The sequence below is a fragment of the Oryx dammah genome, unplaced genomic scaffold (assembly GCF_014754425.2).
Source record: "Oryx dammah isolate SB20612 unplaced genomic scaffold, SCBI_Odam_1.1 HiC_scaffold_10, whole genome shotgun sequence".
Taxonomy (NCBI): domain Eukaryota; kingdom Metazoa; phylum Chordata; class Mammalia; order Artiodactyla; family Bovidae; genus Oryx; species Oryx dammah.
The window spans coordinates 28,723,343-28,737,881 of record NW_024070194.1 but is presented as its reverse complement, the minus strand read 5'-3'; the positions used below and the strand labels follow the sequence as shown (position 1 = coordinate 28,737,881).

The 14,539-nt window shown below is 54.3% G+C and overlaps 1 protein-coding gene across 1 annotated transcript in view; it reads right to left on the bottom strand.

Annotated features, from left to right (window-relative positions):
* Nucleotides 1-7,034: 7,034 nt before the first annotated feature.
* The window catches only part of NTSR1 (neurotensin receptor 1), a 46,221-nt gene continuing 38,716 nt past the window's right edge, over nucleotides 7,035-14,539 (bottom strand). Inside the window, exons 2-4 of the mRNA XM_040247676.1 lie at nucleotides 11,887-12,088; nucleotides 8,675-8,765; nucleotides 7,035-7,703 (exon numbers count right to left, since the gene is read on the bottom strand). Coding sequence (XP_040103610.1) covers nucleotides 7,454-7,703; nucleotides 8,675-8,765; nucleotides 11,887-12,088 — 543 coding nt within the window. The 3' untranslated portion in view covers nucleotides 7,035-7,453. The remainder of the gene's footprint in view (nucleotides 7,704-8,674; nucleotides 8,766-11,886; nucleotides 12,089-14,539) is intronic.

The following is a 14,539-nucleotide window of genomic DNA, read 5'->3' as shown; positions in this document are numbered from 1 at the left end:
ATGGCAGGAGGTAGTTTGGGGCCAGGCTCTTGCCTCCGCAGAGGCTGGGAGAGGGGCGCCATTGTACTTCATGACTGCATCTGAGACAGAGATGGCTCTAAGCCCCCGAGGAACACAGACTGGGCTGGGAGCTGGCAACAGGGTTATTCTGCTTTTATTTTATTTTTTTATTTTTATTTATCTTTTGAATTATTATTTATTTATTTATTCTGCTTTTAAAGAGAGGCTTGTTCCTCTCAAAGGGAAACACAATACCGACCTTTCTAAAATAAACACTTGAAGGAGTGGGGACACTTTTTCCCTGTTTGCAGCAGGGAATTTCTGTTTTCTTTTTCAGTGGCTATTCACCCACATAGGGGTCAGAAAGGAGGTGTCTGGCTGGCCCTCTGCAGAACCCCTGGGCCATGCTGAGACCACAGGGGTGCTTAAGGCACCAGAGGTCCTGACTCTGGCCCCAGTCTGCCGTTTCTCCAGCCAGACCATGCCCACCCTCCCCCACCCCTCACTCCCACCCCCTGCCTCCTCCCTCTCTGCTCAGCCGCTCTGCAGACTCAGCGCCTGTGAAATGGCTGTGCTGACAGTTCTTTCCTCGGGGGTGTAGCTGGGGTGAACCCACAGGGTGCACGGGAGATTCTGTGGTCATGAATAGGCCTAGGATGCCCTTGAGGGGAAGTGGGGCACATGAGGGCAGCAGACAGTCTGCTGCTCAGAAGGGGAGTGGTTGGGGTGGGGGGGGTGCCAGCAAGTTTTAGCAGCAAGTGAGCAGTAGGAACAGGGCATTCTAGGCCAGGCTGGGACCCCTAAAGGTGGGTGGGAGATAGTCAGGATCCTTTGCGTTCATCTTCCTGATCACAGATGCCATCTTGCCATGGAAGAATCTGCCTCTCTGGCTTCGTGGGGCCCTGAAGGCTGAAGCCAGGGTACTCTGGCTAGGGTTGAGTTGGGGGAAGGGGACTCAAAATCCCAGGGACCCCAGGGTGGAAAGCAGGCCTTAAAATTCACCCCCTTATACACTGAGACTGGATTCCCATATGTGATGGTGTCTGGGGGAACCCAGGCCCCTCCCCCACCAGTAAACTAAGGCCACTGAGGGGGCATCTCCTGACCCTACTGGGACATTCAGCAGTGGCTAGTCCATGCCAGGCAGGCCCCAGAAATGCTGGGTAAGTGCTGCATCCCAGGCCCCCTCCTGGAGCCCTAATGCAGGGGGTTGGAGGACCAGAGAGACAGCTTGTTGGTAGTGTTGGGGCTGCAGAGATGGGGCCTGGGCTGAGAACAAGCCAGCCTCCACCCTGAACCCCTGACCAGAAGCTCCCTCCAGCCTGGGTGCACACAGTAGGTGCTTATTAAATGTGTTGCATGATGGAAACAGGTGCAGACTGGCATCTGGGCCATGGGGACCATTGTCAGCTGTGGGGGGTCTGTGTGGGTGGCACTGGGCCTCTTCCGCCCTAGAGTCACCTAGGGTCAGGGGTCTAGGCCATCAGGCAGGAGTCACGGCGCTGTCCCTCAGCCCTGCAGGAGCACCCCTTTCTAATGTAGACAGATGGCCAGGCTGCTCAGAGGAGTCTGGCTGCCGGGAGGAGGGATCAGTGATGAAGGGTAATGGGGGCCGAGAGAAGTGACTGATGAGGATGGACAGCCTGCAGTGCTTGCCACCTTGCTGGCCCAGCTCTCTGCTGACCTCCCATACCAGCCCTGCAGGACACCCGTGAAGGGCCATCCCATCTCTAGGCTCCCAAGGGGTCAGTTGAACTCTGTTGAGATACAGCATGTCCTCTGCTTGGACTCTTGGGGACTTTTTACCTGCACAGGAGAGTTGCTTTTGGAAACATCTGAATGTTGGAAATTTATTTTAACTTTGTGTCTAAAAAACCTAGAGGTAACAACCTATAGGGGTGGGATGGAGAGGGAGGCAAGAGGGATGTTCAAGTAGGAGGGGACGTGGGTGAACCTATGACTGATTCATGGTGATGATTGGTAGAAACCAAGGTAATACTGTAAAGCAATTATCCTTCAATTATAAATAAATAAATTTAATAAAAAAGAAAAGAACATTGATAACCAGCAAGGACCTGCTATATAGCACAGGAAACCCTGCTCAATGTTATGTGGCAGCTTGAATGGGAGGGGAGTTTGGGGGAGAATGGATACATGTGTATGTATGGCAGAGTCCTTTTGCTATGCACCTGAAATATTACAACACTGTTAACTAGCTATACTCCAATATATAATAAAAAGTTAAAAAAATTTTTAATAGATTAAATAGAAAAGAAAGAGGGAGTGCTGTGTGCACTGACATGGCTGCAGTCATGTGTATATGTGTGTGCATGTGTATGTACACAGGCACATGTATATGCACATGTGTGTATGAGCATGTGCATGCATATGCGTTTGCATGCATGCACATATGCACATGTGTATATGTGTATTTATGTGCAAGTGTGCATGTGTGAGGATGTGTGCATGTATGTGTATATGTGTGTATGAGGGTGTGCATGAGTGTACACTTGCATACATATATGTATGTGCATGTATATATGTATGGGAGCATGCACATTTGTGCATGCATGTGCAACTATGTGTGCACGAGTACCTCCACGTGTGCACAGTATGTATATGCATGTCTATGTATGTGTACATATGTGTGTATGAGAGTGTGTGCATGTGTATATGTTGGCATGAGTGTATATATGCACATGTGTATGTATGTGTGAGTGTACACACGTGTATGTGTGGTGTGCAGGTATGCGTGTATATGAGCATATGCATATGAGCATACATGCACACACAGCGTGTATGTGCATGTGTGTTGTGTGTATGTATGTGTATATGTGAGGGCATGCGTATGTTTGCATGCGTGTATGTGCATGCATGTCTGTATATGTGTGTTATGTGAGGGTGTGTATATGCATATGTTCGCATGTGTGTATGCATGTGCATGCGTGTGCCTGTATGCATATATATGTATATGTGAGGGCGTGCATGTGCGTATGTTTGCATGTGTGTATGTAAGTGCATGTGTGTGTGTCTTGTGAGTGGTGGTGTGTGTTCTCTTCAAGCACCAGTGTGTTTGTGTGGTAGTACATGGTGGTGCCCTGGGTGGTGTTCTCACCCATCTGCCAGACATGGTCACCTCCAGGTGGGACAAAGCTGAGATTTCACCCTATACTTTGTATTTTTTCATATTATTTCACTTTTTCATGAAAGAGTGAATCGCTTTTATAATAAAAGATAAAGGTTTTGCATCTTGAAAGTTAATGTGTACACAGCAAGCTAGATGGAGTGGGGAGGGCACCGGGTGGGGACCAGGTTCAGACTCCCTCTGCAGCCATCCTACTCCATCCAGGGTCCACTTTTCTCCCCAGAGAGCTGAGTTCACATTCCTTGAGGAGTGAAGGGGGTTAGGGTGGGGGACATCTAGAGTCATGGCCCAGCTGGACCTCGTGCAGCTGCCCACACACTCCCACCCCCACCCCCATCCCCACCCCAACCCCGAGCATCCTTGGCTGTGGCAGGCAACTCCCTTTAAGTTTCTTTATCGCTTTGCTGGGGATCCCTGAGGGTGCTGAGAGCAGAACGAGGGCCCCCGTGTCTCTCTTCACTCCAAAGAGGGGAGGGGAGGTGGGACTGAGGGGCCCAGGTGGTCAGGAAGGCAGTGTCCAGGTGCTGGCCCCCACCCCTGGCCAAAGCCAGACTACAGGCTGAGAACTGGCAACCTCAGCCGACGAATGAGGCCTAGGAGGTGGAGGCTGGTGCTGGCTGGGCGCATGTGCAAGCACATGCATGTGCTTGGTGGGGGTGCATATGTGTGGTGGGGGGCCCTCCCAGGTGGAGTGCAGTGCCTTCTCAGCCCCTCACTCTGCCACTCCTCCTTCCCTGACCAGCCCCCCGCCTTCCCCTTCTCCCATTCTCTCCTTCATCAATTCAGCCTGGACACAGTTTCCATGGTGTTCTGATAGAAATTGGAATTCAAATCATAATTGTGGGAAGCGGTGGGGGACATGTGGGAGGAGGGAGGGGATGGGAGGAAGGAGAGGGTGGGAGGAGGAAGAGGGTGGGGAGGAGTCAGGGGGGTGGAGAAGAGCTTCCCCTGTGCTCCAGCAGCCAGCCACCGGATGCTTTTTTCTTTCTTCAAATGTATTTCAAAATGTATGGAATTCTCTCCCAGGCCCTCCTCCTGTTGCCTAGCAACAGCGATGGGGCCAGAGGTGCCTTCCTGTAGGAGAGTGGATTCCTCCCTCTTCCCTGTGCTGGAACAGGGACCATAGCTCAGAAAACCTGCAGGAGGCAGGGAGGGGCTTGACCAGAGCTCTGGCCCTGTGGGACAGTGGCATTGAGGGTTTGGGACTGCTACCACTGACCCCAGATTTCTCTCCTCATGACTGGCCTGAAATTCCACTGTTAGAGTTTTATTCCTTTGGCTATTCTTGTAAAATGTCAGCATACCTATTGGAGCTTGTGGGCATCCTGAGACTTCCCTGCTGATGGGGCGGATGGCTTATAGCACAGAGGACTTGAAGCTCACACTCAGCCCCATGTCCATTTGGATGGGGAGGCTTTGAGGAAGCCAGGCTCATGGGGGCAGCTGGCAAGTGAATGAACGAATGAAGGGGAGTGTGGGGAAGACTGCTGGCCGAGGAGACAGAAGGGAAAGACAGGGGCTGGCAGTCTGGAAAGATGCTTTTCATGTTGCCTCTCCCCTCGCCATGTTGGGGTCCCCAGGGACTCTGCTGCTGCTATGAGATGAAGGCAGAGCAGGGGAAGAGGAGAGGGCAGGAGGGGACACCCTGCTTCAGGAGCCCTTCTGTTGGAGGATGGCTCTGGCTGTGTCCAAGGACAGGTGAGTGCCCCTCCCTGACCTGGCCCCCACCTGCTGGCCCCCAGGGAGGATCCACGCTGGTTAGAGGGGCCATGGAGACCGAGGTCAAAGAGTCACAGGGCCCCGCACCCCCTTGGGTGGGCCTTGCCTGTGCCCAGACCCCAGATCAGGACACTGGGTGGCAGGTGTCGCTGCATAGCCAATGTGGACCCAGGTCTCCATGTTCAGGCCCCATGGGACCTTGTGCTCAGGAGAGGCCCCTCACAGGCTGCTGCTGAAAGCTCTGGGGGCAGGTGGGACCTGAGCTGGGGGTCCTGGCCCCCAGCCCTCCAGCTCTGGGAAACGGGACCAAAGCATATGTTTTTTTTTGTAAAAGGGCCAGCAGAGGCTGTCGCTGACACAGTCACTGTCTGATGAGTGAGTGAATGGCTGCTGGCAGGCCCGTGGGGCCCCTCTCCCATGTGGGGGTACATCACGGGCCCACAGGCTCCTTTACTTCTTTATTGAGGGGGTGTCCCAGTCGCTGCAGGGCATTAGGGTGGTTGGGCAGTGCACACCGTGGGGTTTCGCCATCACTGGTCACCAGGCTCATGGACACTGGACCCTGAGAAGGGACATGGACAGCACACAGAGCTGGCCTCTGGCATTCCACGGTGACCTGACCAGGAGCTGGGGTGGTTCAGGAGGGTGTCTGACAGGGCATGGACCCGGGTCCCCACTGATGTGAAGTGGGCAGACAGTAAGGTGGGCTCAGAGCCCAGTGGCAGGCCCTGCCCGTGTGCCCCCAGGAGGGTCTGGGTGGCGGGCGTCTCATCTCATTCCACATCCTCTCCACCCCTACCTCAGGGAACTATCCTTCCATCGTCCAAGCTTGGTCCTCCAGAGCCATCACGCTCAGCTCTGGTCGAGTGGGTGGAGTCACCATGCCCACTACTCAGACAGGGAAACCAGGGCTTGGGGAATTGCAGCGTGTGCATGGTCCAGGGAGGCCAGAAGGGTCTAAGGGTCTGTCAGAAAGAGTCCAGGTCCTCTGCCTGAAGCCAGCACCTGGGACCAGACTGTCTTTGCTGAACTCCAATGCCCACTTGCTGAGCAGGGCAGGGGCTCCCCTACCCCTGTCCAGAATCGATACCCATGTGGGAGCTCTGGGCTGGCCTTGTCCTCCGCGCTGATGGCCGCTGTGTCACGGCAGGGCTGCCTGGCATGGGGACCAGCTATGGGCTGACTCTCCTGGCCTGGTTTTTGCTGAACAGCTTGGGGGAAGATTTGGGAGGGTCAAGTGACCCCTGATCAATAGCAGAGCCCAGATCTGACATGCCTGTGGACACTGCAGCATCTGACGTGCTGTTTCTGTGGATGGAGGCTGAGACCAGACCAGGAGCAGCTCTCAGATCCTGAGTCAGTGCCACCCACGTGGTTGTCTGCCCATCTGACCATCGGTCTGACCGTCTCCCTTCTGGGCCAATGTGTTCCAGGCCCAGGGAGGACTTGCTTTAAATGGTCCATGTTTCACCTCCAGTCTCTTGGCCACTCCTAGTCTGGCTGGTCCAGAGCAGCTCCCCCGGGCCACCTTCCTCTGGCTCAGGGCATCTTCCTGGGGCCGGGCCGTCCTGTCTGGGACCGGCTCCCAGAGACCAAGGAGGTGCCTGCTGTCCTGGGCATCCGAGCTGGGGCCAGGCATGACGGACGAGTCTCGGTCTCTGCCTGTCTGCCGGCCAGCAGGCAGCCTGTACCCGTGGCTCCTCCTCTTCACCTGTGTCTCCAGGGCTGGCATCTCTTGGAGACCTGGTCCACCCTCCTCCACCTCGAGTGTCCACCCTGAAGCAGCTTGGAGCCAGGCTGCAGGAGCTCAGCTGGACAGCAGAAATGAGAGCGCGTGGGGATGTTCCTGTCCTGGACTGGGCCACCAGGACCCCACAGACCTGGCCTTGCTTCTGAAGAGCCAGAATGGAGAACTGGGAGGCTGAGCTGCCCGAGATGTCTCTGCAGGGCTTTGCCGCCTTGGCCAGGGGAGTACAGGCGAGGATGGGGAGGCCCAGGGCTGGGCAATGGCAGGCTGTCCCCAGCCGTCTGGTGGCATCAAAGCTTCCTGTGACACCACTTTGGAGGGGGTGTCGAATGCCTGCTGCACAAGAGGCTGACTTGGTCTTGAGCTGACTGGAGGTATGACACAGGCCCTCGGCAGCACCAGGCCAGTGGTGGTCCTGCCGGCTGGGCTCTTCTCAGCGCCAGCTCTTGGGGTCACTGCCCTCCAATGTCAACTGGGCTGCCCAACGGCCTGCCTTGATCTGCCCCTTTCAGTTTTTTCTCCCAAAACACCCATTAGTTTGAGAACAAAGAAGACTGCCTATCACCCAACACAAATTTTTCCTCATTAAAGGCCATTTTTAGATCTGGGAAGAGAGCAATCTCTCTTGCTTTCAAAGAGGAGAGGAGGGAGGTGATGGGGAGAGAGGAGAAGCTGAAAAGAAATGGGGCCTCTGGGATGTGGATGCCGGGTCCTGGACCTTGGATGCCAGGGAGCAGGCCCTGGGATGACTCCCTCCAGCTCCCAGGTGCTGGGTGAGTGGGGGTGGAGGCTGAGTGACTCCATCCTGGTCCCCTCCCAGCTCCCTCCCAGCCTGCCCGGTGCTAGTACAATGTCTCCCGGGTGACATTGCTGGAGAAGGTGTGGTTGCTGGACACACTGTTGGCCTTCCTCGAGAAGGCTGGCCCCCTCCTCCTGCGTGCCCCCAGGGGACAGAGACAAGCCAGGGTGGACAGGAAGATCTGGCGGAAGTTGGCGGAGACGAGGTTGTAGAGGATGGGGTTGATGGTGGAGCTGACGTAGAAGAGGGCGTTGGTCAGCATGTAGAAGTAGTGGTAGAAGTCGTAGAGGAACCTGGGGGGAAAGAGCACTCAGGTCAGTGGGCCCAGACACACAGGGCGGCCCTGGCCAGTGTGGGGATATTTCATAATAACCTCCAGGACTCTGGTTTCTCTTGAGAGGTTGTTCTGTGTACACTCCTGCCCAGCACAAGTCAGCTGAGCTGCGGCCACCCTCCCAAGGTAGAGTGTGCAGCTTACCTTGGCCACAGTCTCCACTTTTCCCTGCTGCCCTGTGGGTGTGCCCTTCCTGTGCAAGATCCCAGTCCCCCCAGGGCTGCCAGGCTCAGCTGGGGCCTGGTGTTAATGGAACATCCAGGGTAGAAGCCCCTCCACACAGCTCAGACAGTTGTGCACCTCAACTTGCTTGCCTCCATGCACAGGGACCTCACTCCCTCACCTGGCAGCCCTGAATCTCAGAAACCCTGTGTTTGGGACTATGCTCCACTCCCTGCACCTTCTCCTCAATCAGCCTAGCTGTGCCCTCCCCAGCGGCTCCCTGTCACTTGGAAGAGCCCATGACCCTTGACCTGGAGCCCTGCTGTGCAGAGGAGCTCACTCAGCAGGGTTCAAACTGCTGTTGTGGGAAGGCCAGTGCCCAAACATCACAGCATGGGCGTAATGTTCTTGGAGCCCCAGGTCCTCCTGGTGGATGACTCCTCCAGGCTTACAGGGACCCTGACAGTTGCCATCTCTCCACCCACAGCCAGCAGGGCCAGCCCTTCCTTTCGCTCTCCAGACTCCCCCAAACCTGCTGACCATCTTAGGACCTGCTTTCCTTTTCTGAAGCAGCTTCCAGGGGTGTCTGTCCCTCCACGGCCTTCTGTGCCCCCTGCCCCATCACAGCCATGCCCGAGCTCCTGCTGGGGGACACTGACTCCCACCCCTACCCTGAGCTGCCCTTCTCAGTGCCCCAGCCCTACCTGTTTTGGGGAGCATGCCCCCGGCCTGAGCCTCACCCCCTCGGTCCCTGCCTCCTGTACTCACGGGGTCCACTGTTTGTCTGAAATGTAGCAGAACATGAGGCGTCGCACGTGGTAGGGCAGCCAGCAGACCACGAAGGCGATGACCACGGCACCTGAGACATGGAGACACTGACCTCAGGGAGCTGGAGGGAGAGGTCTTATGTCCACAGATTGAAAGACTTAACACTGTTAAGATGACTGTGCTACCCGACAGATCTACAGATTCAGTGCAATTTCTGGGTGAGTCCTGATGACATTCTTTTGTAGAAGAACTCACTGGGAATTTCAATGGATGCTGAACAGCCAAAATGGTCTTGAGAAAGAACAATGCTGAAGGACTCATCCTTCCTGACTTCAAACTCTGCCCCCCCACCCCCGACAAAGCTACAGTCATCCAAATGGAGTGGTATGGGCATAAAAACAGACATATAGACCCATGGGCCAGAATGGACGGTCCAGAAATAAGCCCTTCCAGAAACTTTCAAATGATTTTCTATTGGATACCAAGATCAAGGGGGGAGGGACTCTTTTCAACAAATGCTCTGGGAAGACTAGATCCCCACATGCAAAAAATAAAGCTGGACCCTACACAAAATGAAGCTCACACCATCCACAAAAAATTAACTCACAGTGGATCAGAGATCTAAACATAGGAGCTAAGAGTATAAAATTCCTGGAAGAAAAGATAGAACAAAATTTTTACAACAATGGATTTGAAAATCATTTCTTGGTGATGGCACCAAAGACAACAAAGGAAAAAAATAATTTGGATAAAAATTTAAAAACTGTGTATTAAAGGATACAATTGACAAAGCGGAAAGACAACCTACAGATGGGAAAAAATGTTCCCTTCACATCTGATAAGGGATTAATATCCTGCATATATGGAAAACTCAACAACAAAACTCAAGCAACCCAATTCACGAGTGGGCAGAGGACTTGAATAGACATTTCTCCAAAGAAGAGATATAAATAGGCGATAAGTACATGAAAAAGATGCTCAACACCACTGATCACCCAGGAAAAGCAAATCAGAACTACAATAAGATACTGCCTCATAGTCCAAGAGGATGACTATTATCAAAAATAGTAAAACCCTAGAAAATAGTAATTGGTGGGAGGATATGGAGAAACTAGAACTTTTGTACAATGTTGGTGGGAATGTAAAATGGTGCAGCTACTTTAGAAAATAGTATGGCTGTTTAAAAATCTTTTCTAATTCAAAAAATTAAACATGAAATGACCCTGTGAAAGTACTGTGAAAGTGAAAGTCACTCCGTTGTGTCTGACTCTTTGCAACTGGATGGACTATATGGTCCATGCAATTCTCTAGGCCAGAATACTGGAGTGGGTAGCTGTTTCCTCCTCCAAGGGATCTTCCCAACCCAGGGATCAAACCCAGGTCTCTGGCATTGCAAGAGGATTCTTTACCAGCTGAGCCACAAGGGAAGCCCAAGAATAGTGGAGTGGGGAGCCTATCCCTTCTCCAGTGGATCTTCTCGACCCAGAAATGACCATATGGTTCAGCAATTCTACTCCAGGGGGTGTGTGTGTGTGTATATATATATACAACTGAAAGCAGGAACTCAGATACCAGCACCTCATAGCACTGCTCACAGGAGCTAAAATCAATGGAGGATGCATAAACATGTGGTCCTTGCATACCGTGGAATATTATTCAGCCTTAAAAAGAAAGGAAATTCTGACACAGGCTACAAGGTGGATGAATCCTGAGGCTACCACATCACGTGAATAAACCAGTCGCAAAATCCACAAACACTGTATGATTCCACTTATATGAGCTCCCTAGAGGAGTCAAATTCATAGAGAATGAAAGTAGAAGGTGGTTGTCAGGGGCTGGGGGAGTGGCGAGAGCTTGTTATTAACGGGAAGAGTTGCAGTTTTACAAGGCAGGAAGGGATGGTGGTGATGGCCCCATAGTGATATGACTGTCTACACAGCTGCCAAACTGTGCACTTAAAATGGTCAAAATGGTAAGTTTTATGCTGGGTATATTTTAACAGAATGAAAAAGAGAGCAATAAAAAGCCAACTGCTTGGGAAAACTTGGGGCTGACTATGCTGTCTTGGGGAAGAGAGACGAGTGGTCCCTGAGATAATGTCATTGTGTTGGGGTTGTAGAAGGATCTGTGGGGGTCTTGGGTTTGGGGCCCACACCCTGACTGCTGTCCTGACCCCACAGGCCCTGAGACCCACACTGGGGGGTCTCCGGAGACCGCAGGCCTGGGGTGGAGAGGCCCTGATAAGGGAGCTGCCTGCTCGAAGCAGCAGAAAACACGGGTTGGAGGCACCAGGAGTTCCAGAAAGCCTATCCACACACAGCAGATAGAGATGCTGTGGCCTTGCCTGCTGGACACTGCCTGCTGGTCACTTGACACCAGGCTGCAGGGAGCTGAGCCAGGCCAAGGGCTAAACACGCCTGAAGTGACTCCACCATCAGTTTCAGGACACAGATGACGGCAGAGATTATTGTATCTGGGAAATACTGGAGTAATAAATGAACAAAATGAATTTTACCTGTTTCTTTTTACTGTTTAAAAACATGGTTATTGGACTATTTAACATCTCATGTGGGGCCTGTAGGCATCATGCTCTTGTTGGGTCCAGCTGCTGGGACCTTTTCCTCTTAAGACTAGTGGCTGCAGACGGCGAGGGGCTGACAGCCCGGGGCAGAGGAGGAGATGGGAGAGGGGCTGCTGGGGCCGGTGTAAGGTGGGGGTGGATGCTCTGTGGGTGCTGAGTGGGCCGGGGCTGCCTCAGGAGAGTAGGGAGGGGTAGGTGGTTTTGAGGATCCTTCCTCATGATGCCATCTGCAGGCCCAGACCAGGCCAGGGACAGAGAGATGGAGGCTGGACCCTCACAACCCACAGAAACAGAGGGTCCACTCCACCTGACCCTCCAGGACTTCAGGATGCCCTGTTAGAACCTGTGAGGGGGGACGGTACCTCTGGCCTTTCCAGCTGGCCTAGCATGCATGGGACCCCAACTCTGCAGCCCCGGCTTTGTGAGCAAACTACTTGATTTAAAGCCATGCGGAGGCTTGCTAATCGGTGAGTGGGAGGACGAGTGAGTAAATGAAGAGCAGCCTGATCCCCGGAGGAACTGGCACCCCAAGCCTCGGCCTGACACGCTCGGTTCCCCAGCTCTCTAGACCTCCCTGTTTGTGGTACCAGGCTCGCCCCCACACCCACCCCAGGGCCCAGAAGTTACGTACGTAAGACCCGGACGCCATGGCGCAGGGCCTGGACCCGGCCGGGCTCGATGGACATGCTGAAGGAGCTGTGCTGGTCCCCGACGGTGCACACCTGGCCCGGCTCAGCAGCCTGGCGGACCATCACGGTCAGCTTGTTGGCGATGACGGTGTTCAGGAAGGAGATGACCACCATGGGGAACACAAAGGACATGAAGGTGTTGATCTGCGCGAGAGGGAGGAGAGTGGCTCTGAGACCTGGGTGGGGATGCGCCCTGGGGCCCACCTGCCTGCTGGCCCTCAGAGAGACAAAGGTGTCCCTGAGCCCCAGGCGGGGATGTGCCCTGGTGCTCGCCTGCCCACTGGCCCAGGTTCAGGGGCTAGAGGTGGGAGTTGCTGGGTCTGCCCATCTCCAGGCCAGCTCCGCTGGCTGGCTTGAGGGTCTGTGGACTCTGCCACCTCAGGGAACCCCCAACCTGGAGCATCCTGGCTGTGGTGAGGGTCTAGGCTCTGCATTTCCAGGTCTGGACAAGGATGCGGCCCTGCCTGACCTCTCTTCAGCACAGCCCACCCAGCGTCCCTCATCCTGCATGTGGACAGCTCATATTAGGACACAAAGCAAGGACCCTGCCTACTGCCCCGTTCCCCACTGCCTCTCAGTGCATTGAAGAGCACTTCCTGTTGGCACCTCCATCTTCTGCCTCTCTAGGCCTCTGGGGAGACTGAGTCTCCAGGTGCTGACAGTCTTGCTGAAATCACCGGCTCAGACCTGAACTTGAGCCAGAGCCCGGCCCTTCGGCAATACTAGGCTGATCCACCTTCGCAGGCACCTGCTCAGCCCAAGAGGCTGTGGCCTCTCTGAGAAAGTACTGTTGTTCCCAAAAGGGACACAAACCTCCAGGGGATGTGTGTGACCCTGACCAGTGATGGGTAACAGGTCTCCCACGGTCCTGAACCACCTCCCAGTGGTGGTGGTGGTTTAGTCGCTAAGTCATGTCCAACTCTTGTGATCCCATGGACTGTAGCCTGCCAGGATCCTCTGTCCATGGGATTCTGCATACAAGAATACTGGAGGGGGTTGCCATTTCCTTCTCCAGAGGATCTTCCCAACCCAGGGATCAAACTGGGGTCTCTTGCATTGCAGGCAGATTCTTTACCTTCTGAGCTACATGGGAAGAGGGGAGTAACACCCTCTGGTGTAAAATTGCATTTGGCTCTGTCTTTTGAGTGCTCTGCCCCACCGAGCCTGGGGGACAGGTCTGGAGACTTGGACAATGAGGAGCTGGTGAAGCCGAGGGGCAGCTCTGGGCTGGGGACTGGGTAGGGGTGCAGGCCCAGGGGACAAATCAATTCCCATGAGTCACCACAGCCAGGTATAATTTAACAAAACGAATGTATCCAACACAGATTTTAAATGTCAAAACATTTGAAATACCACACCTCGCTGAGCACAGACAGTGAAACAGCCACATATGGGGGCTGCAAGCGATGGACCAGGGCCCAGGCTGGTGGGTTGCAGAGTCTGGTCTGAGGCCCCGGGGAATCCCTGAGTTGGAAGAAGTCCAGGCACTGACCTTGAGGTTCCAGGGTGGGGTGAAGGCCCCAGCACTGCAGCCCCCTAGTAGAGGTTTGAGGATGAGGCTTGGCCAGCAGGGGCTTCCTGCTAGTGCAGGAAGAAGGGGTGCCTTCCCTAAGCTTCTCTTGCCCCTCCAGCCTGGACTGTGGCGGTGCCAGGGGTCTGCCTCATTTTGCCAGGGTTCCCAGCATGGATGGGGGCTCAGGCTTCACCCAGTTCTGCACTCTACACCTCACTTCTGGGAACAGGAGAGCAGCCCACTCCCAGCTACAAGCAAAGAGGAGTGAATCTGCTCAGCCCTGTGCAAGCCATCCAGGAAACACCGGAGGTGCGGCCACAAGAGAGACAGAGGGGGAAGGAGGAGCAGCCGGGCCTTTCCTTCCAGACGGAGATGCCCGGGTGTGGAGGGCTCAGCCTCAGCCTCATCTGTGTGTTTGTCCCAATGACACATGAGACCATGTGGGGATACAGAGGCAGACTCTAAAATTCAACTGGAAAAAACAATGTAAGAGTGGCCAGGACACTTCTGGAGGGAAGGATGGCAGGCCAGCAGGGAGGCCTTACTCACTATGGGAGCTCACTAACAGAGACAGCACAAGATTTGTTTGGTGCAAATCACTCAGGGGAGCAAGAGAGGCCCAAAACGTTCCCAAGGAGGCAAACATGGTAGATGGTAGAAGTGGCGTCCAAGCAGCAGGGGAAGGTGGTGACAGGCCGCAGAGCTAGGGGTGGAAGCTCAGGGCCTGCTGGATCCACTGTCCCTTCCCGGGACCTCCCTCTGCTGCCCAGGAACTGCCCACCCCTTCTGGATTCCTGAACAATGGGCACATTCCATAAGGCCCAGGTGGGTCCTCTTTGGACAAATGCAGGGTGCATGCTCGCCTCTGTACCAGTCATGCTTGTCCTCTGAGAACGGCCCCGGACCTGATGCTCAGGAAAGAGATCTCACTTCAGGTTGAGGGTTGGGAGGCTGCTGAGTAGGAAACTGCTTTTGTGGCCATCGATACTGTTTTCTCACCTCTGAGGGAAGGACCTGCCTAACAGTGAAACTCTTACAACAGGGGAAAGGAAAGCACCCTGGGGACACTGAGCTCCCGGATC